General features: G+C 41.0%; 2 protein-coding genes and 1 long non-coding RNA gene across 5 annotated transcripts in view; 1 reads left to right on the top strand and 2 right to left on the bottom strand.

The window, feature by feature from the left end:
• The window catches only part of LOC138967301 (uncharacterized), an 88,943-nt gene extending 87,671 nt beyond the window's left edge, over positions 1-1,272 (top strand). Inside the window, exon 50 of the mRNA XM_070339832.1 lies at positions 334-1,272. Within this exon, the coding sequence (XP_070195933.1) occupies positions 334-378 (45 nt within the window). The 3' untranslated portion in view covers positions 379-1,272. The remainder of the gene's footprint in view (positions 1-333) is intronic.
• The window catches only part of LOC138967312 (uncharacterized), a 534,423-nt gene that overhangs the window by 424,311 nt on the left and 88,160 nt on the right, over positions 1-21,952 (bottom strand). The gene's annotated exons all lie outside the window — the stretch shown is intronic.
• LOC138967296 (non-structural maintenance of chromosomes element 1 homolog) lies at positions 15,137-21,952 on the bottom strand. Of its 3 annotated transcripts, none has more exons than XM_070339827.1 (8): positions 21,907-21,952; positions 21,025-21,182; positions 20,146-20,285; positions 19,330-19,407; positions 18,243-18,383; positions 17,456-17,572; positions 17,037-17,157; positions 15,137-16,332 (listed from the first exon to the last, which is right to left on the bottom strand). In XM_070339827.1, the coding sequence occupies exons 2-8, from the start codon at positions 21,128-21,130 to the stop codon at positions 16,262-16,264; spliced, it is 774 nt and encodes a 257-aa protein (XP_070195928.1). In that variant the 5' UTR covers positions 21,131-21,182; positions 21,907-21,952; the 3' UTR covers positions 15,137-16,261. The 3 variants fall into 3 exon arrangements, with proteins under 3 accessions (XP_070195928.1, XP_070195929.1, XP_070195930.1); XM_070339828.1 differs by having other exon boundaries at positions 21,796-21,932; XM_070339829.1 differs by lacking the exon at positions 21,907-21,952 and adding an exon at positions 21,677-21,778.

The raw sequence follows: 21,952 nt of genomic DNA, 5'->3' as shown, positions 1-21,952 counted from the left end.
GTTCTTGTACTGGGAACTAGTGTAAGGGGTCTTTTAGCGGTTAGGCTACTGTGTTTCGTAAAATGGCTACAGTGGAACCTCCCCTTTAAGACATTCACAACACTAGAGGAAATAAAACAGTTCTTAAAAAGAAGGGAGTCTTAAAATGGGAGTTATGAATAGAACATCGGAGAAAACAGGATCTTATAAGGGAGGGTTTCTTGATTTTGGGGCTCTAAAGGGGAGGTCCCACTGTATAGATAATTGAATGTGTACCAGTGCACGTTTTAGTAAATAAAACTGTCACAAATTCTTAATTTTAATGTGTGTTCCTTTATTATAATTTTGTTGCAGAGTTCACTTCAAATTCCCAACACTGAAGTGAGTGCGGCTGCCTAAGACAAACGCTTGGTCCTAATATCACACTCTGCTTTATGTTACTGTCCATTTTCATCATTTTTAATTCCAATTTGTTTCTGATATTCTGCGCCTTTTTTCCATTTTAAACTTTGTTGTTATAGCTTCTCAAGAATTTATATTTTCTTTGCTAATATGTAATCATTGTTTAATCGGTAAATATGGACGGAGTTCTTTTTCATTTGCTTCACTCCAGTATGCTTTCGTCTATTAACAATGTTGCTCATTTGTTATTGTTGTCTTAATGGAAAGCCGCGAGAGGTGGAGTTTTTGTGAAGAGGATGTGTTTTTCGTTTTTCTTTGCTAAGCTCTTTTCTGCTTTGGATTTGTAATCTTTGTACATGTAATCGTTTGTTTAAAGCCATAATCTTTTTGGGGGGTAAAATTTAGTGTCAGTATCATTTAAAGTTTCTAACTTGTTATGCTGGTGTATAAGGTCGTCTGTTGTATTCAGTTCAGCGGAAGCTTTGTACTTAAAAGAATGGGAACAGAAAAAATAAGAATGGTGTTTTTTGGGTTTTTTAGAGATGGTGTGTATGCGTGTGTTGTTTATCACAGTGGCCTATTGTTGGCTGTTTGTAATAAAGAGGTTAGGACTTTGAAAAGAAGTTGTCGTCGATGTTTTGCCTTTACATGGTTGTCCTAAATACCAGGTGCCTGTGCATATTTGTTTGTCTTTTTGCATCGAATGTTGTTTGTCATAGCCTATCAGTCTTACCATATTGTCAACTTTTAACTATATGCAACCATACACACGGTTGTAGTCCATCATTCTGGTTTTTTTTAATTTTTTAAAATTTTTTTGGTAGGGATTTGAGCCAATATTTTTCAGACATTCTTGAATAATTGGAGAACAAATAAATGTTTTGTAAAGTACCAATTGCTGGAGAGAAATCTCAGTGTCTCCATATTCTTATAACTTTTCTTTTTCTCACCCTGTCTTCACGACGTGTGTGTGTGTGTGTGTGTGTGTGTGTGTGTGTGTGTATGTGTGTGTGTGTATGCGCGTGTGTGTGTGAATGTGTTTGTATGCGTGTGTGTGTGTGTATGCGTGTGTGTGTGTCTTACTTGTCTTTACGACGTTTGGTCTGAAGAACACATACTCGTGTTCATTACCTTAGACTAGAGTGACAGAAAATCAGCTGTCAGATTCAATCGAGCTTGAAACCAATGCTTTGTTCAAATGCCAGCACACACACACACACACACACACACACACACACACACACACACACACACACACACACACACACACACACACACACACACACACACATTTCCCTTGACACTGGAGTGACAGAAAATAAGCTGACAGATTCAATCGAGCTTGAAATCAATGCTTTGTTCAAATGCCAGCATTTCACGAAGCACAAAGACGCCAAGTGAGCATGACACCTCCATGAGATTAGCACTGACAAAAAAATAAAGTAATGCACAGATTGCGTGCATTGTTCCATTCAATGTGGTAATCAATCCATGGCTCGGACAGGAGCGTACACCAACAACAAGGGAAGACTGTCTTGAAGCAGCAAAATGCAGGAGCGATTTGGACTTCGCCTGTGGGGGGGGGGGGGGGGGGTTAATCCTTGCCAGTTAAGGTGTTTCAATCCCACATATATTTTCGTTTCAAGCCTGTTTTAAGGCGTAACAAAACTATATGTTTTTCAATTCAGGGAAAGTAAAAAAGGAGTACAGTAATTTTACTTGTGTTAATCTTGTTTACAAATAAAGGAAAGTGCAAATTTAGGCATAATGCATTGGCATTGAATGACAGTTTCTAAACAAATGTTTTTACACCAAACTGCAATGCAATCCCAAAGTCCGGACCGAGCCAAAGTCACCTTAGTATGAATGCGGTCGCCACAGGGCCTCCTGTAGCAGCTTTTTTGAAACACAACATTGACGTCAACAGCACCAACAAACGCCTCCAAGAATATATATATATATATATATGTCAACTTTCATAGAAATCCGTTTAGTAGTAATTAGATATGCTTCCACAAACACGGAAAGACTTACAGACAAACAAACACACACACAGAGTTACACACACAGAGTTACACACACACACACACACACACACACACACACACACACACACACACACACACACACACACACACACACACACCAGGGGCGGAGCAGTTAAGCCCGAGGGGGGGGGGGGTTACAACCTGGGGTCCAGGGCCAACGCCCTTATGGGGTGTCTTGGGGGCGAAGCCCTCCTGACGGTGAAGAATTTTAGCTATTTTATCAACAATTTGTGGCTTATCCTTGATTTTAAACATGATCAACTAGTGTCAGCAGCCACTCATTATTTCTTTTAAAGTTAGTATTAAATAATGGCAATTTATCTTCACTGATATCTCCTCCCGACATCATATAGTATGGTTAGAAGAAAGACATGTCGCATAGGAGTGGCAGTTAAAACTGTACAAAATTAACTCTTCCCCCGGCTTTACAGACAAAAATAACAACAAAATTCACAGACAGATTTTTTTTTTTTTGACAGCCGAGGAGGGGGGTTCCGGAACCCCTGTAACCCCCCTCCCCCCTCCCTAATCCGCCCCTGCACACACACACACACACACACACACACACACACACACACACACACACACACACACACACACACACACACACACACACACACACATATATATATATATATATATGGAGGCTTCGATCCGCAGCTATTGATAATGGGAGAGGATGTTTCAGGTTTATCGCACTCCAGGAAACTGTATTGTTTCCAAAGTTTTTCATCACACTGAGATCAAAACTGCCATTGTTGACGTCGATCGCGTTGTGCAGAAACTCTTGTATGCGGAATCGAATTAATCCTATTGGATTTGTCATGCCTTTCACACAAACACCCACATCAAACATACAGTTCTTGCGGCCGCTCACGCTGTGGGTGTGAATAAAACAGAAATGGCATTGATCTTTGTGCCGACTGTTTTGAACCTCGCATGCACTCCGGCATCGAAAAACCGATAGACTGTTAACGTTCCACAATTCAGAATAAAAAATATATAAGAATGGTGGGCTATTGGAACGTTTCATTATTGACAAAACAGAACGTTACATTTGCAGTACGTCGACCGACTGGGACGACTGGGTGGACGTACTGTGAATATAACGGTTTTGTTGTCAATAATTAAACGTTCCTAATACTGATGGGAAAGTCTCCCACAGCACTGACGTCAGAAGCCTCTATCCACAAGAAAGTCTCTCACTGAGTTTTTCTATAGAACTGACGTCAGTAGCCATTGTTGATTAGAAAGTATTCAACAGAATTTTTCTACAGAACTGATGTTAGTAGCCTCTGTCCACAAGAAAATCCCCCAATTTCTCCATACCACTGAAGCAGGCTCCTGGCTGCACCGCGTCCTCGTGCGTTGCTATGACGACACACCGTCGGCATTTGTAAATAATGCACCCTGACCCCGTTGCCGCGCAACGACCAATCATCATGCAGTTTCTGTTAGCGAGACGTGTGAGTGTGAAGCTGACGTCAGCTAGTTGTAATCCCACACATCTCAGCTCTGCGGCATCCTGAGGAGACAAGATACAAGTTCTGAGATGGCAACTTTTAAAACAGAAAAGCTAAGGCTTTTTTGGATTCTTGGTAATTTGACTTGTTTTAGTGAACGAAGATGAACGTAACTAACGTTTTATTTTGTCAATAATTAGTTCCAACAACATACCTTTACTGCACTTGTTTTTTTATTCTGAATTTTGGAACGTTGTTTTTGGATTTGTTAACAAAGATGGTTCACTTCCAGAGCTGCCTGTCTCTGACAAAGATACTCTGATCTGGAATTAGCCTCAATTGATACCATCAAACATATAAAATAAAATCAATGATTCCAACTCAACTTCATCTAAAAATCACATGTCAAAAGAAACAAATAACAAGCACACAATCTGTTTGTGTACAAACTGCTTCCCCTGCCTTACTGTGCCACACACAAACAAAAGAAGAAATAAAATCCACTACAATGAAATTCGTGCCAAAAAGCCTGACAAGATCATTTTGTTTCACTATGACAAATTAACAAAGTTCGGCAAAATCCAGAATTAGCCCCGTGTGAGCTTAGCCTCAACACTGAATGAATCTGAAATTGCCCACAGTAACTCTTCTTTCAGTACGTGACGTAACTTCTAATGGGTCTACAGTATATCTGGAGGAAAGTGTAACCCATCTCTTAGGACCCAAAAATTCTTAAGTCTTAAAATGGGGGTAACTTGAACTTACAGAGGTTATGAGGAGCAAAATCTAAAAAAGCAAGGTCTTATAAGGAAGGAAGTCTTAAAGGGGGGGAGGGGGGGTGTGTTTCACTGTATACCAAAACATTTCTACCTGAAATCCCTGCATGATGGCCCGGAACTGTTTTTTGCCCACGGCAAAGTCCGGTCCGCTGGCTGCCCACTGTTGACCTCTCTTGCTGTAGATGGCACAGCGCGAGGCGTGACCTCTGTCCAGCAGCACGTGGATGTAGTCAGACCACTGGCTAGTCCGTCCGCTAGTTGACCCTCCCGTCTCCGCTTCTCCACTTCGCTCCCGTGGGGACGCATGAGGGTGTAGTGACTTCTGTCCGTTCATACTTCACCGTGTGCTGATCCAGCTCTCCGTCTGCAATGGAAGACAGAGATTGGCCGTGTACTTCACAAATCCAAAATCAAAGTGACTGCCAACGTTCCAAAATTCAGAATCAAAAAACAAGAAAGGTAGGTTGTTGGAACGTTTGTTATTGACAAAACAATACATTCACAGATATTTCGACCCAACGGTCTTTTAAGTGAACAGACAAACAAATACTCACACGAAACTTATCTTGATAGTCAGTTTTCGCCCACTCGTCAGGAAGCCGACCGAGCGAATGAATGAATATTTTTTTGTTTTGTTTTGAATGAATAAGTTTTGTCTGTTCACTTAAAAGACCGTTGGGTCGAAATATTTGTGAATGTATTGTTTTGTCAATAACAAACGTTCCAACAACCTAACTGTCTTGTTTTTTGATTCGTGTACTTCACAGTAAAACGATGGTGACTGCGCGTCAGTGAGAGCGAGAAATAAAAAGACCAAACAATACTGTACTCACGTGTTTGACGAAGACGGTACGAATAACAAAGCACGACGTGTCCACCACAAGGGTCTTCCTCAGGCACATAACACAGAAAACAAGTCGCGTAAGGCGAAATTACTACATTTAGTCAAGCTGTGGAACTCACAGAATGAAACTGAACGCACTGCATTTTTTCACAATGACAGTAGTCCGCCGCTCGTGCAAAACGCAGTGAAACTGACGAGCCTGTTTAGCGCGGTAGTGGTTTCGCTGTGCTGCATCGGGATAGTACTCTTTTCTGTACCTCTCTTCGTTTTAACTTTCTGAGCGTGTTTTTAATCCAAACATATCATATCTATATGTTTTTGGAATCAGGAACCGACAAGGAATAAGATGAAATTGTTTTTAAATCGATTTCGGAAATTTAGTTTTGATCATAGTTTTTATATTTGTAATGTTCAGAGCTTGTTTTTAATCCAAATATAACATATGTACATGTATATGTTTTGAAATCAAGAAATGATGAAGAATAAGATGAACGTAAATTGGGATCGTTTTATTTTATTTTTTTTAAAACAATTTTCAGATTGTTAATGACCAAAGTCATTAATTAATTTTTAAACCACCAAACTGAAATGCAATACCGAAGTCCGGCCTTCGTCGAAGATTGCTTGGCCAAAATTTCAATCAATTTGATTGAAAAATGAGGGTGTGACAGTGCCGCCTCAACTTTTACAAAAAGCCGGATATGACGTCATCAAAGACATTTATCGAAAAAATGAAAAAAACGTCTGGGGATATCATACCCAGGAACTCTCATGTCAAATTTCATGCAGATCGGTCCAGTAGTTTACTCTGAATCGCTCTACACACACACACAGACAGACACACAGACACACACACACACACACAGACACACACACACTTACACCACGACCCTCGTCTCGATTCCCCCCTCTACGTTAAAACATTTAGTCAAAACTTGACTAAATGTAAAAAATGAGACAGACGACAGAACAGAAAGAAGAACTACAGATTTACGAGTCACAAGTTACGAGTCACAAACCAAAACAAACGCCAGGGCTTGAAAAACACAAAAACACGCATGCAGGAAAACACAATCGGATGGCGCGATTATGTCGCTGCATGCAGGCTATCCCAAGGGATCATAGCAGTCCGACTTTCCTTGAGGTCATTCCCTGAGGACAAGAAGATATACCAAACCAAACTAATATTTAACCGTGTGTAAGTGTTAGGTTTAACAGGGACAGGCTTTCGGGCTAGGCTTTTGTCTAAAACATCTATCTTTCCGCTGAGTCCATGAATCAGTCAATATATATATATCAATAATTCAATTGATCAACCAATCGAGGAACCAAATCAATCAATCTTTCTCAGTCGGCCTGTCTGGGTCGATCACCGAAAGCAATCTCTTTCACAACCAACCAGTCAGTCGATCAGTCAGTATAAATCCGTCGTTTCTCTCTCTCTCTCTTTAAGTCTGTCTGTCTGTCTCTGTTTCTCTGTATTTACTTGACAACTTTGACGTTGATCCTCGCAGAAGGCTTGCTTCTTTGGCACTGACCATTGACATATGCACTGCCTCTCTGCATTTACTTGACCAGTCGATCAGTCAGTAAATCCGTCGTTTTCTCTCTCTCTCTCTGTCTCTCTCTTTAAGTCTGTATGTCTCTCTCTCTCTGTATTTACTTGACAACTTTGACGTCAATCCTCGCAGATGGCTTGCTTCTTGGGCACTGCCCATTGCAAGAAGCACTGCCTACACAAATACAGTCAGCGTGGAACAGCGGCGAGTCTCTATCAACAAGTTGCTCTGAAGGGCTTTGTTTGTCACTTCCCGTCACTCCAAGCCACTGGCAGGTAAATTACAAGCTGGTACCGACTACTGTATGTTTGTCCATAAAGCCGCTCTGCTTTCACCAGCGAGTGCTGGAAGTAAGCCTGCTTGCCGGTGTCCTGTCAGTTCTCCCCTAACCAGATTTATGGCGCCTATAGTGTAATGTTCACATTAAGCTGTTCTGTGTCAATACACACGGCTGAGCAGGTAGACTAAGAACTCACTGAGCGACCTAAGTTTGACTGAGCACGTCAGAAAAAAACTGTGTAACCGAATGTCATTCTTATATAGGCCTATGGACCATATGACATTCAATTTTATGTTGGTATACCTGTGTAAAAGCTATAGCCTGTTTCTGTTTTATGCGTCGTAAATACAATCAATGCTTTTGTTCTGCAAACTAGCTTATACACTGACACGCATACACGCGGCACACACACTGACACACTCACACATACTCACACACACGCACGCACGCACGGACACACACACACACACACAAACACACACACACACACACACACACACATGTAAATTGTCTTTAGCCAATCACAACATCCGTGCCGAAATTTTAAACTCAGATCTTGAAAAAATTGTAAATTGGGCAGAAACATGGAAGGTAGCATTTAACCATGCAAAAACTGAATTGGTGAACTTTTGTACACAAAGAACCCCTGATATCGCAGATCTAAACTTTGGCAATACCATCCTTGAAAGTTCCCAAAATCACAAACACTTAGGAATAATAATACAAAACAACTGTAAATGGGATGAACATATAAAATCTCTTGTTGCAAAGTGCAGAACTCTCGTAGCTTGCTTGCGTACATACAAATATAGACTGAGTCGAAAATCATTGGAAATTATGTTTAAATCCTTCATTCTACCACACTTTGATTATTGCGACATAATATGGGACAATTGTAGCAAAACCCTAACAGATGAACTCGAAAAGTTAAACCTAGATGCAATACGAACAATCATCGGAGCTGTCCGCGGAACCAGTCACTTTAAGCTTTACGGAGAATCTGGACTCCAATCATTATCTGAAAGGCGTAACCGTCATAAACTAACAATGTTCCATAAAATTATTCACGACAAGACCCCCCCATACCTACAAGCAGCACTCCCACCTCTCGTAGCAGCCAACAACCCCTACCACAGACGCCGCCCCTTGGAACGAAGTATACCCCCACATCGAACAGAAACGTACAAAACATCCTTTTTTCCTTCGACAACAGTACTCTGGAACCAACTACCTGAACAAATACAGTTAACTGACTCCCTCGGGGAATTTAAACATTACTTAACAAAAGACGACACACAAATTCCCGTTTACTTCTACAGTGGCAGTCGACAAACACAAATAATCCACACAAAAATGAGACTTAATATTAGTGATCTAAAGAAAGACTTAGTTGAGCGACACCTTGCGGAAAACAGCGTATGCGACTGTGGTGATGGAACAGAAACTGCAACACACTTCTTACTAGAATGCCGTTTACACTTAGCTGCAAGAAACAACACAATCAACAAACTAACCAACAACCTCATACACACAGATATTCTACTTCATGGAAACCCCTCCTTGCAAACAAAAATTAACAAAAAAATCTTTTAACAGTGCAGGAATTTATTGGACAGTCCGGCCGTTTCGAACAGATAAACATGTAAAGTGAAAGCAAAATCGACACGTCTACTCGTCTCTCTCTCTCTTTCTCTCTCTCTTTCTCTCTCTCTCTCTCTCTCTCTCTCTCTCTCTCTTTCTCTCTCTCTCTCCCTCTTTCTCTCTCTCTCTCTCTCTCACTCTCCCCCTCTCTCCCCCTCCCTCCCTCACTCTCTCCCTCCCTATCTCTTACTCGCAAACACCATAAATATTATATATGTATTCCCAAACGGATTTTTGTTTTGATGTACAATTTTCAGTCAATTTTCTTTTCATGTTTGCAAGCTTTTCATTTAAACTGTACAATAGCCGCCATTTATATTATATGTAATTTTCTAGAAATAGTGAACACCACTATAAGCATTATGCTTGTTGTTGTTTACTCAATATGCGTTTTTTGTAAATAATGCACAAACGTTAAATAAAACAGTTTAAACATGTAAATAAATGACGAAAGATCAAAAGAAGATAACAAGTAGAAAAAGACAAAAGATGATAAACAGGTGGCAAGAAGAAAAAATCTAACAACATTTATAAGCGGATAACGAGGACAAAATGACAAAAGAGATAACAAGCAGATAACAAGTAGAAACTTGAAAAGACAATAAACAGATAACAAGTAGAAACTTGAAAAGACAATAAACAGATAACAAGTAGAAACTTGAAAAGACAATAAACAGATAACAAGTAGAAACTTGAAAAGACAATAAACAGATAACAAGTAGAAACTTGAAAAGACAATAAACAGATAACAAGTAGAAACTTGAAAAGACAATAAACAGATAACAAGTAGAAACTTGAAAAGACAATAAACAGATAACAAGTAGAAACTTGAAAAGACAATAAACAGATAACAAGTAGAAACTTGAAAAGACAATAAACAGATAACAAGTAGAAACTTGAAAAGACAATAAACAGATAACAAGTAGAAACTTGAAAAGACAATAAACAGATAACAAGTAGAAACTTGAAAAGACAATAAACAGATAACAAGTAGAAACTTGAAAAGACAATAAACAGATAACAAGTAGAAACTTGAAAAGACAATAAACAGATAACAAGTAGAAAAAGACAATCAAGTAGCCTAACACACACAGACAAAAACAAACAAAACATCAGCTTGAACATATCAAAACTAACCAATAAATCCTCACACTTTTTGACCCTGAAAGGCCGGCTCGACTGTAAAATGACAAAATGTTGCGATGTTCTGAACAAAGAATGTCTCCTCTTCCAAAGCATCAGACATCTTTTTCTCGAAGTCCACCTGAACTCCGGTAGGTCCTTGCTTGCAGCGATAAGATCCTCTGTCAACTAACGATCCACCCATGAAGGTCCAAACGGTGCGCAGTAGTTCGATGCCTCTCTGTCTCAAGGCGCTGAGGGGTTGTAAACTAATGTGCCTTTCACACGGGAGACTATCAACTAACTTGTCCCCAACTTAGGCGGCTTCAAGTCAAATGAAAATCATTGCTGCACATGTGAACAGCACAACCGCTCACACTTTTGAAGTTAAATTTTAAGTTTTAAGCGGCGATTATCGGCAGACTTGAATGTTCAGCTTTTGGAGCTACTTTCAAATGCGAGAATTTCAGTTTGGTTAGAGATAAACATCGGTAAACGCGACAAGGAAAGTCTGCTCCAAGTCTGCTCCAAGTCGCGGTTGAGTCGAGCAGCAATTAATGAACCGAGTTTTCGAGTCTGGCCTAAATCAGTCGAAACAAAATTGTTGGGTTCGTTCACATTGCAGACTTTTCGGCGACTTGGCCTCAACAACTCAGGAGCGATTTTAAACCAAAACAAGTTGGGGAAAAGTTGGTTGAAAGTCTGTCATGTGAATGGCACTTAAAGATCCATAACATGGAGATCTAAACGGCGCGCAGTCGTGGGTCGATGGCTTTTTGTCTCAAGTCATGTGGGGTTCTAACCTTGTGCCAGCAGGGTTCAATATTGCTCCTCGCACGGCCCACGTTGAAACAAGCTATGGGTATTATGATAAGCAGTCATGCGTGCTGTAGGCCTATTTACACAGTGCACAGTCGCTGGCTTCATTAATCAAGGAAATACTGTCAGTGAAACCCTTTTTTTTAAGACGTAACAAATCTGAGAAAATCAGTGACAAAATTATGACGAGCTTACCTTTGTAAGTAAAGTCTAATTTAATTGGGCGGGGATATAGCTCAGTTGGTAGCGCGCTGGATTTGTAGTCAGTTGGCCGCTGTCAGCGTGAGTTCGATCCCAGGTTCGGCGGAAATTTATTTCAGAGTCAACTTTGTGTGCAGACTCTCTTCGGTGTCCGAACTCCCCCCCGTGTACACTACATTGGGTGTGCACGTTAAAGATCCCACGATTGACAAAAGGGTCTTTCTTGGCAAAATTGCGTTGGCACAGTTAATAATTGTCTATCTATACCCGTGTGACTTGGAATAATAGGCCGTGAAAGGTAAATATGCGCCGAAATGGCTGCAATTACTGGCCGTATAAAATTTCATCTCACACGGCATCACTGCTGAGCGCCTAGAACTGTACCCACGGAATATGCGCGATATAAGCCTCATTGATTGATTGATTGATAATTGTAGTTTTATCGACCACAGTTTAGTGAGGAAAGGGATAACGTGAGAGCGAACCACACGGTCAATGACGATTTCACGCGTTCCGCGGAATCGTTGGAGATAAAATTAGGTCTTAAAAAGAGGGAGTCTGAAAAATGGGCGCTAAATTTACAGAGCTGTTGAACGGAAAATTTGAAAAAGCAAGGTCTTGACTTGAGGGGGAGGAGGGGGGGGGGCGTCTGAAAATGGAGGGCCTTAACAGGCGGGTTCCACTGTATTATGATTAGCAGCCATACGCGCTGAATTTACACACGGCACACTCGTTCTCTGCCTGCTTGATTAATCAAATAGAGAAATAGACGCCCTTGCCAACACGACTGCCTTATTGAAGGCTGTTGGGGACGGTATTGTTGAGCCAATCAACCAGAAAAGCCTCATGGACTGGCGCCGTTCAGAAATCACTGACCTCAGTGACTGATTGATTGTACCGTGGGGCAGTCACTGATTACTTACACCGTGTAGCAATTTGTTGTAATCAAGCACGTAGAGTTGAGCCAGTCTTAAGCCCAGAATTAATTGAACGAAGTTTACCAAGTTCAGTTCGCAAGGCTGGCTCAGTGAATTTTCGGTAATTTTGTTTCGCGAAGTCGACTTCGCGGGCTCAATTAAGGGCCGTCTTTAACATTTACATTTTCAGTACAGTGAAACCCCATTTTTAAGACCTCCAAAAATCTGAGAAAAGAGTCTTAAAAAGGAGGGAGTCTTAAAATGGGGGTACATTTACAGAGGTTATGGACGAACAAATCTGAGAAAACAGGACGGACTGAGAGGAAAGTGACAAACGGACTGACATGCTATCCAGTGACAATGCAGTAGAGTGACTTGCTATACAATGACAGTGCAGTAGAGTGACTTGCTGACATGCTATACAGTGACAGTGCAGTAGAGTGACGTGCTGACATGCTATACAGTGACAATGCAGTAGAGTGACTTGCTGACATGCTACACAGTGACAGTGCAGTAGAGTGACATGCTATACAGTGACAGTGCAGTAGAGTGACTTGCTGACATGCTATACAGTGACAGTGCAGTAGAGTGACTTGCTGACATGCTATACAGTGACAGTGCAGTAGAGTGACTTGCTGACATGCTACACAGTGACAATGCAGTAGAGTGACTTGCTGACATGCTATACAGTGACAGTGCAGTAGAGTGACTTGCTGACATGCTATACAGTGACAGTGCAGTAGAGTGACTTGCTGACATGCTATACAGTGACAGTGCAGTAGAGTGACTTGCTGACATGCTATACAGTGACAGTGCAGTAGAGTGACTTGCTATACAGTGACAGTGCAGTAGATTGACTTGCTGACATGCTACAGTATACGGTGACAGTGCAGTAGAGTGACTTGCTGACATGCTATCCAGTGACAGTGCAGTAGAGTGACTTGCTGACATGCTATACAGTGACAGTGCAGTAGAGTGACTTGCTGACATGCTATACAGTGACAGTGCAGTAGAGTGACGTGCTGACATGCTATACAATGACAGTGCAGTAGAGTGACTTGCTATACAATGACAGTGCAGTAGAGTGACTTGCTATACAATGACAGTGCAGTAGAGTGACTTGCTATACAATGACAGTGCAGTAGAGTGACTTGCTGACATGCTATACAGTGACAGTGCAGTAGAGTGACTTGCTGACATGCTATACAGTGACAGTGCAGTAGAGTGACTTGCTGACATGCTACACTGTGACAGTGCAGTAGAGTGACTTGCTGACATGCTACACAGTGACAGGGCAGTAGAGTGACTTTCTGACATGCTACACAGTGACAATGCAGTAGAGTGATTTGCTGATATGCTATACAGTGACAGTGCAGTAGAGTGACTTGCTGACATGCTATACAGTGACAGTGCAGTAGATTGACTTGCTGACATGCTATACAGTGACAGTGCAGTCTGAGAGTGACTTGCTGACATGCTATACAGTGACAATGCAGTAGAGTGACTTGCTGACATGCTACACTGTGACAGTGCAGTAGAGTGACTTGCTGACATGCTATACAGTGACAGTGCAGTCTGAGAGTGACTTTCTGACATGCTACACAGTGACAATGCAGTAGAGTGACTTGCTGACATGCTACACTGTGACAGTGCAGTAGAGTGACTTGCTGACATGCTATACAGTGACAGTGCAGTAGAGTGACTTGCTGACATGCTATACAGTGACAATGCAGTGGAGTGACTTGCTGACATGCAAAACAGTGACAGTGCAGTAGAGTGACTTGCTGACACAATGAACGACTTGCAACCAGAGTGAATGGCTCATATGATGACAGACTGTTAGACAGACGGACTGAAAGACTAGCAGAAGGGGGGTCGATCGGGAGGAGGTTAGCGAGAGAGAGAGAGAGAGAGAGAGAGAGAGAGAGAGAGAGAGAGAGAGAGAGAGAGAGAGAGAGAGAGAGAGAGAGAGAGAGAGAGAGAGAGAGAGAGAGAGAGAGAGAGAGAGAGAGAGAAGCGCACATAAATCACAAGATAAAAACAAGGCAAACTGAACTAACAGAGCAATAAGACCAAGCAACAAAATTTCACTCAACATGAGACATGTTCTACACATTCCAACAAAACGAACAAGAGAATGGATGAAACTTCAAAATGTCTTTAATAAATGTAACATAAGATATTTGAGCCAACACAGCTCCAGAGTATTCGCAGTAACAAATTCACCTATTAAGTTTCAGTTTGTCTCACTTGCTAACTTTCTTAAGGACTCAATGTATCAGAAGCTAAATACCACTGGTTCATAGATCAGGAATGCAAGTTTTCTCTACCACACCACTGAAGGTCTCTGAATACCTGTAAGAAGGGTTTATAAAGATGTGGGTGAGCCGAGTTTTCGAATAGATAGCAACTAAGATGCCACATTCCCCAAAATGACATGCCATTGCTGTCCCCTACATGTCACTAAAACCTTATTGAGATGGGTCTGGGACATGGTGAAAGGTGGCTGACCTGGCACAACCACATCGGTCACACAAACTCAGTGTAAACAACAGCTGCCAGGGATTAACAAAAACAGGTAATCCCACCCCTGCTGACCTAAGTGTTTCTTTCCACAAAACATTACAGAAATGGCCCCTTTCCCCGAAAAACATTATAGTGAAACCCTCCTTTAAAGATCTCTAAAAATCAGAGAAAATCGGGTCTCTGGAACGGAGGGAGTCTTAAAATGGAGGTAAATTTACAGAGGTTATGAGCAGAAAGTGTGAGAAAACAAGGTCTTAAAAAGGAGGGAGTCTTAAATTGGGAGGTCTTAGAGAAGGGTTCAACTGTACTAGTTGCATTTTGCGATGTTGTACCATAGTCGTTAATGCTGGAACATTTTCGATGTTCAACTTCTTGAATTCAAGACATTTTCTGTGCAAAGTTGGAGGGAACTTTTTGTGGAGAAAGGAACGTTAAACAACTACAGTGGAACCCCCCTTTTAAGACCCCCCCCTTTAAGACCCCCCCTATAAGACCCCCCCTTTAAGATCCCCCTTTAAGATTCCCCTTTTAAGACCCCCCTTTAAGACCCCCCCTTTTAAGACCCCCCCCCCTTTTAAGACCTTGCTTTTTCAGATTTTCACTCCAGATTTTTGGAGACAAGGGGTTGGTTCTACTGTACCAGTATTTATTTGATTATCAAACTAATTTTAAAAAAAGCTTATCACACGCAAACAACAATCTATGGTTAAAATGTTGTCTTGCTGCCATTGAAATTCTGCACACACTACTGCTTTACAGTTAGTCAAGCAGTATGTAAGAAATGTTAAGTCCTTTGTGCTGGAAACTTGCATTCTCCCAGTAAGGTAATATATTGTACTACGTTGCAAGCCCCTGGAGCAAACTTTTGATTAGTGCTTTTGTGAACAAGAAACAATTGACAAGTGGCTCTATCCCCTCTCCCCCCTTTCCCCGTCGCGATATAACCTTCGTGGTTGAAAACGACGTTAAACACCAAATAAAGAAAGAAAGAAAGAAACTGCTTTACAGACAATCAATCATGTCATTCTAATTAAAACTTATTTCTGTTATTGACTTGTTCAAATAACACAGAAACACAGAAACATAAGTCGTTTTAATATTTGTATTGTTGTTTTCATTTTTTTAACCTGTTGAAGACCTTTAGGTCGAAACGTTGTTCATTGTCATTTGTTTGTATATTTCGTTGCGAGTCCAGTATATTAGGTATTACTCTTACAGAAACATCAGATTCAAAAGCTGCCAACAAATATAAACAAAGTCAACAGTTCAGAGCATGCACGCACACACATACACTCGCACGCAACCTTGCACACACACACACACACACACACACACACACACACATACACACTCGCTTGCACGCATTCACTCACAGACACACACTTATGCATGCACACACACACTCTCTCTTTCTCTTTTTCACAGTACATAAGGCATTAACTTCAAGTAACATCATTCAACAATGGACTAAAACTACTGATGACTGTATATTGATGCAGCCAGTTGCATGAACATTCCTCCAAACTGTTAAATGTCAGAAAATGTTGGCCTTGTGTGGTGTAACACGAACACACAGCCACTCTATGGCCTTGCGTAGGAAGCAGCAGTCATTCACCTCATTGTTGTCTCCTTTTGTAGGTAGCACCCAGTTATTCTTTAGCCTTCGGTAGGTAGCACCCAGTTATTCATCATCTCGTCGTCGTCTCCGTGTTGCTCTGTCTTGTGTAGGCTCATGACCAGCCTCATCGTTCTCTGTCAAACACAGATGTATCCTTCATTAATTTATTTTAAAGAAATCTAGCAACATCTTCAACCGACACAACATACTTTAGCCCAAGAATGTTCTTGAAAACCTTCAACAGACAAACATATGTGTCACCACTGTGGCAGGTACAAACTCTTGGTCATTCTGCCATAAGTGCAGGTGGCTGATGACACCTTAACATGTCCACACCTGGATAGCGCGACTGTGTTGCTGCTAGCTTTCCACTGGGAGGAAGCGACCCGAATTTCCCAGCGATGGGACAATAAAATAATGAAAATGACAATAATAACTAGTTGCGTGAAGCGATCTAAAAACAATTTGTCAATCGGTATCAAACCAAAGGATCTACACCTCAACCTCAACCCAGTCATTGCCAAGACTACATTTAGATAGTCTCAGCTAACCATAACCAAAGACCGAGACCGGTCATGCTCGTCTCCGCGAAACATGCGACCGTAGTACTTACTGAACCTATTGTCTTTCATTCTGAGCACATTTTTAGAGTAAACATGACATATAACTATATATTTTTGAATTGAGAAGACGAGGAAAATAATGCAATCATTTTTTAATCTGTCAGTGAGAATTTGATTTTAATGTGTGTGTGTGTGTGTGGGGGGGGGGGGGGGGGGGGGTAAGGGGGGTCTTAAAAAAGTGGGTTCCACTGTGATGTGATCTGTGCGGTACATACCTGGAGCAGGCCGTGTCCACACTGCGGAACAGTCAGGGTCGGGACACCTGTCCTGATCACGGAAATATCTTGTCGCGCAATGGTTGTGGATCTTCACCCCGCACTCATCACACGCCTGGCCCTGAAACAGTTTGTCACCCACAATATTGAACTATGCACCTTTTATCTTGCTCCTTAATATCCCATGATTAAGTTTGATTTTTAGTTGAGTAATCATAATGAACTTATGAGTCTTATGTAAGGCTGTGATTTTTAAGGGATGTACTATGTGTGTATACGAACCAAAATAAAAACGTTTGGGTTCCCAGGTCTGTGAACTGAATTGAATTAAATCAGCATGATTGTACAGAAGTGTCTACTTCCAATCGCTTGTAATCATCTTTACATGTAAAACTTGAGAATGATTGAGAACAATGTACCTTGAGGCAGATGAGTTTGCAGATATTGCAATTCTTAACGAAGTCAGGATAGACCTGCTGGATGTACTGGTTTAACTCCAGTATACTCCTCACCGATAGAGACACCACACCTTCTTTCTGAAACAATTCAATCATAGTCAAGTCAAAAACTGAACAAGTCGCGTGAAGCAATTAATACAATTAGTCAATCCGTCAAAATCACAGCATGAAACTGAACGCACTGCATTTCAAGAATAGAAGACAATAGCTTTGTCGATACCCCGCGGCCTAGAAAGCGCTGACACATTTACGCGAAAAAGCATACCGGCCTGCTGATCGTTTGAAGTGACAAGCCAGTATGTTTATTAAAAAAAATAAAAAAATAAAAAAAAGTTTATTTTACATGAATGACACCCCCCCCCCCCCCCCCCCCCCCCCCCCCCTACGCAGTCATATTTTGTTTGGGTGGAGGGGATATGCTTGTCTTCTCACACAATCTTGGGCTGCAACTCTAACGTACACTCGTGGGCATGCCTGTGCTTTTATGTGTATGCACCCCCCTTGCCATTTAGGCGGTCCAACTCTGTAGGGTGTGTGTGTGTGTGTGCGTGTGTGTGTGTGTGTGTGTGTGTGTGTGTGTGTGTGTGTGTGTGTGTGTGTGTGTGTGAGCTTGTCTCCTTTTTTATACATTCTTGGGCTGCAACTCTCATGTATACTCATGGGCTTTTTACCTGTTTACACAGGGGGGATATGGAGGTGAAGGGGGGTCATTTTGCTTGTCTAAGCTGTAGTGTATGTGTGTGCTTGCCATCAGGACCCAGCGGTCATTCTCCAGCCGTTCCAGCAGTATCTCGGCGTCCTGTCTGGTCATCTTCTTCTCCAGTCGCTCCACCACGTTCAGGGCGACCCTTGACCCCACGCAGCCGTCGCTACTGATGATTTCCTCAACCTGCAATAACCAATCACTATTACTATTTGGGTTTAACGTCCTCTTAGATCAGTTGGCCTATATTGGGACAGGTATTGGTTTTACACTGAGGATTGACTCGAACAAGCCTTCAAAGGACACATCTCAGAAAATGGAGAAAACAAGAAGAGCAAACGCTCGATCGAGTCACTTTCGCAGTTCTGAATATTATATGAGGCATCAGATGGACAGGAAGAAATTGCTATTCACAACACAATGAGTCACGTTCACATAAAATTTGAGCCCGGTCACTTTTATAGTTTCCGAGAAAAGCCCAACGTTAAGTTGTGTGTTGCCGAACAGAAAAGGCTAGTTATCTCCCTTGTTTTTCTGATAACGTTCGTAAAAGGCTACAGATGTAAATACTTTGATGTAAAGAATAATCCTACAAAGTTTCAATCACATCCGATGAACTTTGTCAAAGATATAAAATGTCTAATTTTTCCTTTGACGCTGACCTGTGACCTTGAAAAAGGTCAAAGGTCAACGAAACCATCGTTAAAGTGTAGAGGTCATTGGAGGTCACGACTAAACAAAATATGAGCCCGATCGCTTTGATAGTTTCCGAGAAAAGATATAAAATGTCTAATTTTTCCTTTGACGCTGACCTGTGACCTTGAAAAAGGTCAAAGGTCAACGAAACCATCGTTAAAGTGTAGAGGTCATTGGAGGTCACGACTAAACAAAATATGAGCCCGATCGCTTTGATAGTTTCCGAGAAAAGTCCAACGTTAAGGTGGTGTCTACGGACGGCCGGCCGGACAGACTAACACTGACCGATTACATAGAGTCACTTTTTCTCAAGTGACTCAAAAACCACTGTTGGGTTTTCAGATCTTCACACCTTACTTCTACCATTTTTTATCAGTCAAAAATATCACTTCATTGTGAGATACACAACCGAATGCATACACAGTGACACACATACCAGCTTCTTGAAGAACTCCAGATCATTAGCTGTGTAATCCGATGCCAGTAGTGTGAAGGCATTTTCCACATTGTTCACCTGAAAACAAGTTTTGCAAACTATCATTGTCATATTTATATATATAAAGTATCAGAAGTTGTGAAAGAAACAATTGAAAGTCAGCAGAGACTTTCTACTGAGATTTGTTAAAATCTCTTAGCAGAGCAAAAGAGAGTAAAAAAATATGTATCCCTTCACAGACAGCCCTATTGGGGAAATCAGACCCTGCTCGAACGGAACCGAGATTACAAGATTTCAAGTATATATTAAACAAAATATAGATTTCCATATATATATGGCCAAGAATCTGTCATGGTGTCACTGTAACTGTACGTGTGAAGAATTGGAGTTAAACACTTGTTATTGATATTGTGCATGGTCGTATTGCTATTCTAGTTTAGTCTGCTTTTCTAGTTCTAATTTTATGATTTGTATGTTGTGTGTTTGTCTGATTGGGCGTGTGTTTTAACATTGGTTTTATTGAAATTGTAAAGCAATTGGGACTTGCGCTATAGAAAAGTGATTTATTATTATTTTTCAGAAAGCATATTTACACGTTTCATTGATAAAGCTATGCGGCTGACAGTACTGTCACACAAAGTCAGTTCAAGGGTTGGGGTCCATTGTATTTCATTAAAGCAAGAAAACAATAGGCGATTTTCGAAAATAACTCTGTTGGCCCCTCCTATGTTTGTCCGAGTAAAAAACAAGGGCAGTCACTCTTTTACAACCCATAAAAACCTGACAGTTATTTTTAGAATTCGTCTATTGACATACCAGACAATAAAAATGTGTGCCATCCTCTTCGCAGACGCCTTTCTTCACTTCCAGGTGGAATGGCTGAATGCAATTGTTGATGGTGCGGATAAACTCAACCATCTGCCGGGTCCTCTCCTTCTCTTCATTGCTGTAAGGCTCTGCAACATTTTACTCACACAGTCACAGTATGTCATACACTGATACAGAGTCTTAAGTGCTGTATCACTATGCAATCATAAACTGGTATCAATTTTAATAATGTAACCCCTACAAAGTCTCCAGAACTCTGCAGCTGGTCTTATTTTCAAAGCTCCTGTGTTCCTATTGTACAACAAATTTAGAATAACAGATGTCCTTGCTCCAAAATTTTCCAATATCGCCAAAACTCTAGAGCCAAAAGTTACGTACTCAGTAGTAGTAGTAAACTGTTCAATTCACCACATAGTTAGTTTCTCTTTTTCATAACTAATTGTTCAATTTTATGATGGGTCAGACATGTGCCCCAGGTAACCAAGATATGGCTTAGTTTACCTTTTGATTCTAAACTCTGTTCAAGCTGGATCACCAAATTATCAAACTTTAACTTAGTAGACTAGTTATATAACTTATAGTAACTGACAGTGAATCTGTGAGAGTGCTCACTTTTGGCAAAACCACACCAGCCTGTAAAAGAAAAACAAGATTTGCTGATTGCAACAGGCAGTCTTTCTAATCTATCACTGTATAAACTATAATGCTTACAATAAACCCTTTTGCTGCCTGTAGAATGTAACTTTAAGTGTAATTAAAATGTCAATTCAGGCAAATACAGGAAGTGCTTTGTAAAAATTGTATACAAATATTTTTTGGCAGCGAACAGGAGTCAGGTTAACAAAACAGAAATATATATATACTAACCAGCACACTGTTCACAGCACTTTCTGTACACCTCCTTCACTTCCTTTGCTTTCTGGACACCCACACTCATGAACGCCTGCAGAAACGCTTTGTGTGCATCGTTCATCTTTTCAGTTTGCTTCAGGAATCAGATTGATGCTCTTCGCGTAACGTACCAGCTTCAAACAGAATAAATGGTTTACAAATTACATGTAATTGTAAATTTGTAGGACATGGATAGAATTGGGCGTTGCCATATCAGTAAATGCGAAGCTAAAGTAAAGATTGATACTTGAAGCTAAATATCTCAAGTGTCTATTTGTATTTTATTCATTAACACCCCCCCCCCCCCCCAATCTTATTGCAAACGAAATACATGTTTGACAAATTAAGTGTGGCTTGTTATATATAATATATCAAGTGTGATGCAATGGAGTGCGATGAAACCCTTACAACCTGGACCCCCAAAAGGACTCTTGAAGCTCTAGCCTTCAACAATAAAGCACTCAAACTTAGCACATCATTTTCAATGACTGACAAAGTGAAACTGAAAGTGGCAGGAGACGGTGGAAAAAAACCCGTGTACTTCTGGCTGACGTGTACAAATAAAATTCACATTTCAAAGGCAGTAGTACTAAACAAGCGACTGATCATAGAGAATCACTCTTATCACCTGACAAGAGTAACTGTTGGCCTAACTTTTTTTTAAAGTTTTTGCCACAGATTGGGTGGATGGATGGCGCGAAAGTTGTTTTGATTTGTCATTTTACATCGTGCGTTTGGTGATCAAACCTGCATGCTCACTGCTGACCAAAATGAGAAGACCTCATTAAATCAAGTAAATAAATGCATAGACGTTAGATTTGGACCCATCAGCAAATGAAAAGCCAAAGTGAAACCTACACTCTCAGAAATCAGCGTGACGGATGTTCCGGATGTAGAATTTCAT

This window comes from Littorina saxatilis, linkage group LG5, assembly GCF_037325665.1.
Source record: "Littorina saxatilis isolate snail1 linkage group LG5, US_GU_Lsax_2.0, whole genome shotgun sequence".
Lineage (NCBI taxonomy): Eukaryota > Metazoa > Mollusca > Gastropoda > Littorinimorpha > Littorinidae > Littorina > Littorina saxatilis.
The sequence above is the reverse complement of the archived record's forward strand: the minus strand, read 5'-3'. Positions and strand labels throughout refer to the sequence as shown.

Bases quoted from the DNA above. Each gene is read 5' to 3' on its own strand.
- LOC138967296 (XM_070339827.1), bottom strand. From the start codon at position 21,130: ATGAACGATGCACACAAAGCGTTTCTGCAGGCGTTCATGAGTGTGGGT. The intron at 17,158-17,455 runs GTACATTGTTCT...AAACTGTTTCAG, and splicing joins GCAAACTCATCTGCCTCAAG to GGCCAGGCGTGTGATGAGTG. The intron at 16,333-17,036 runs GTATGTACCGCA...TGTGTTTGACAG, and splicing joins GTGGACACGGCCTGCTCCAG to AGAACGATGAGGCTGGTCAT.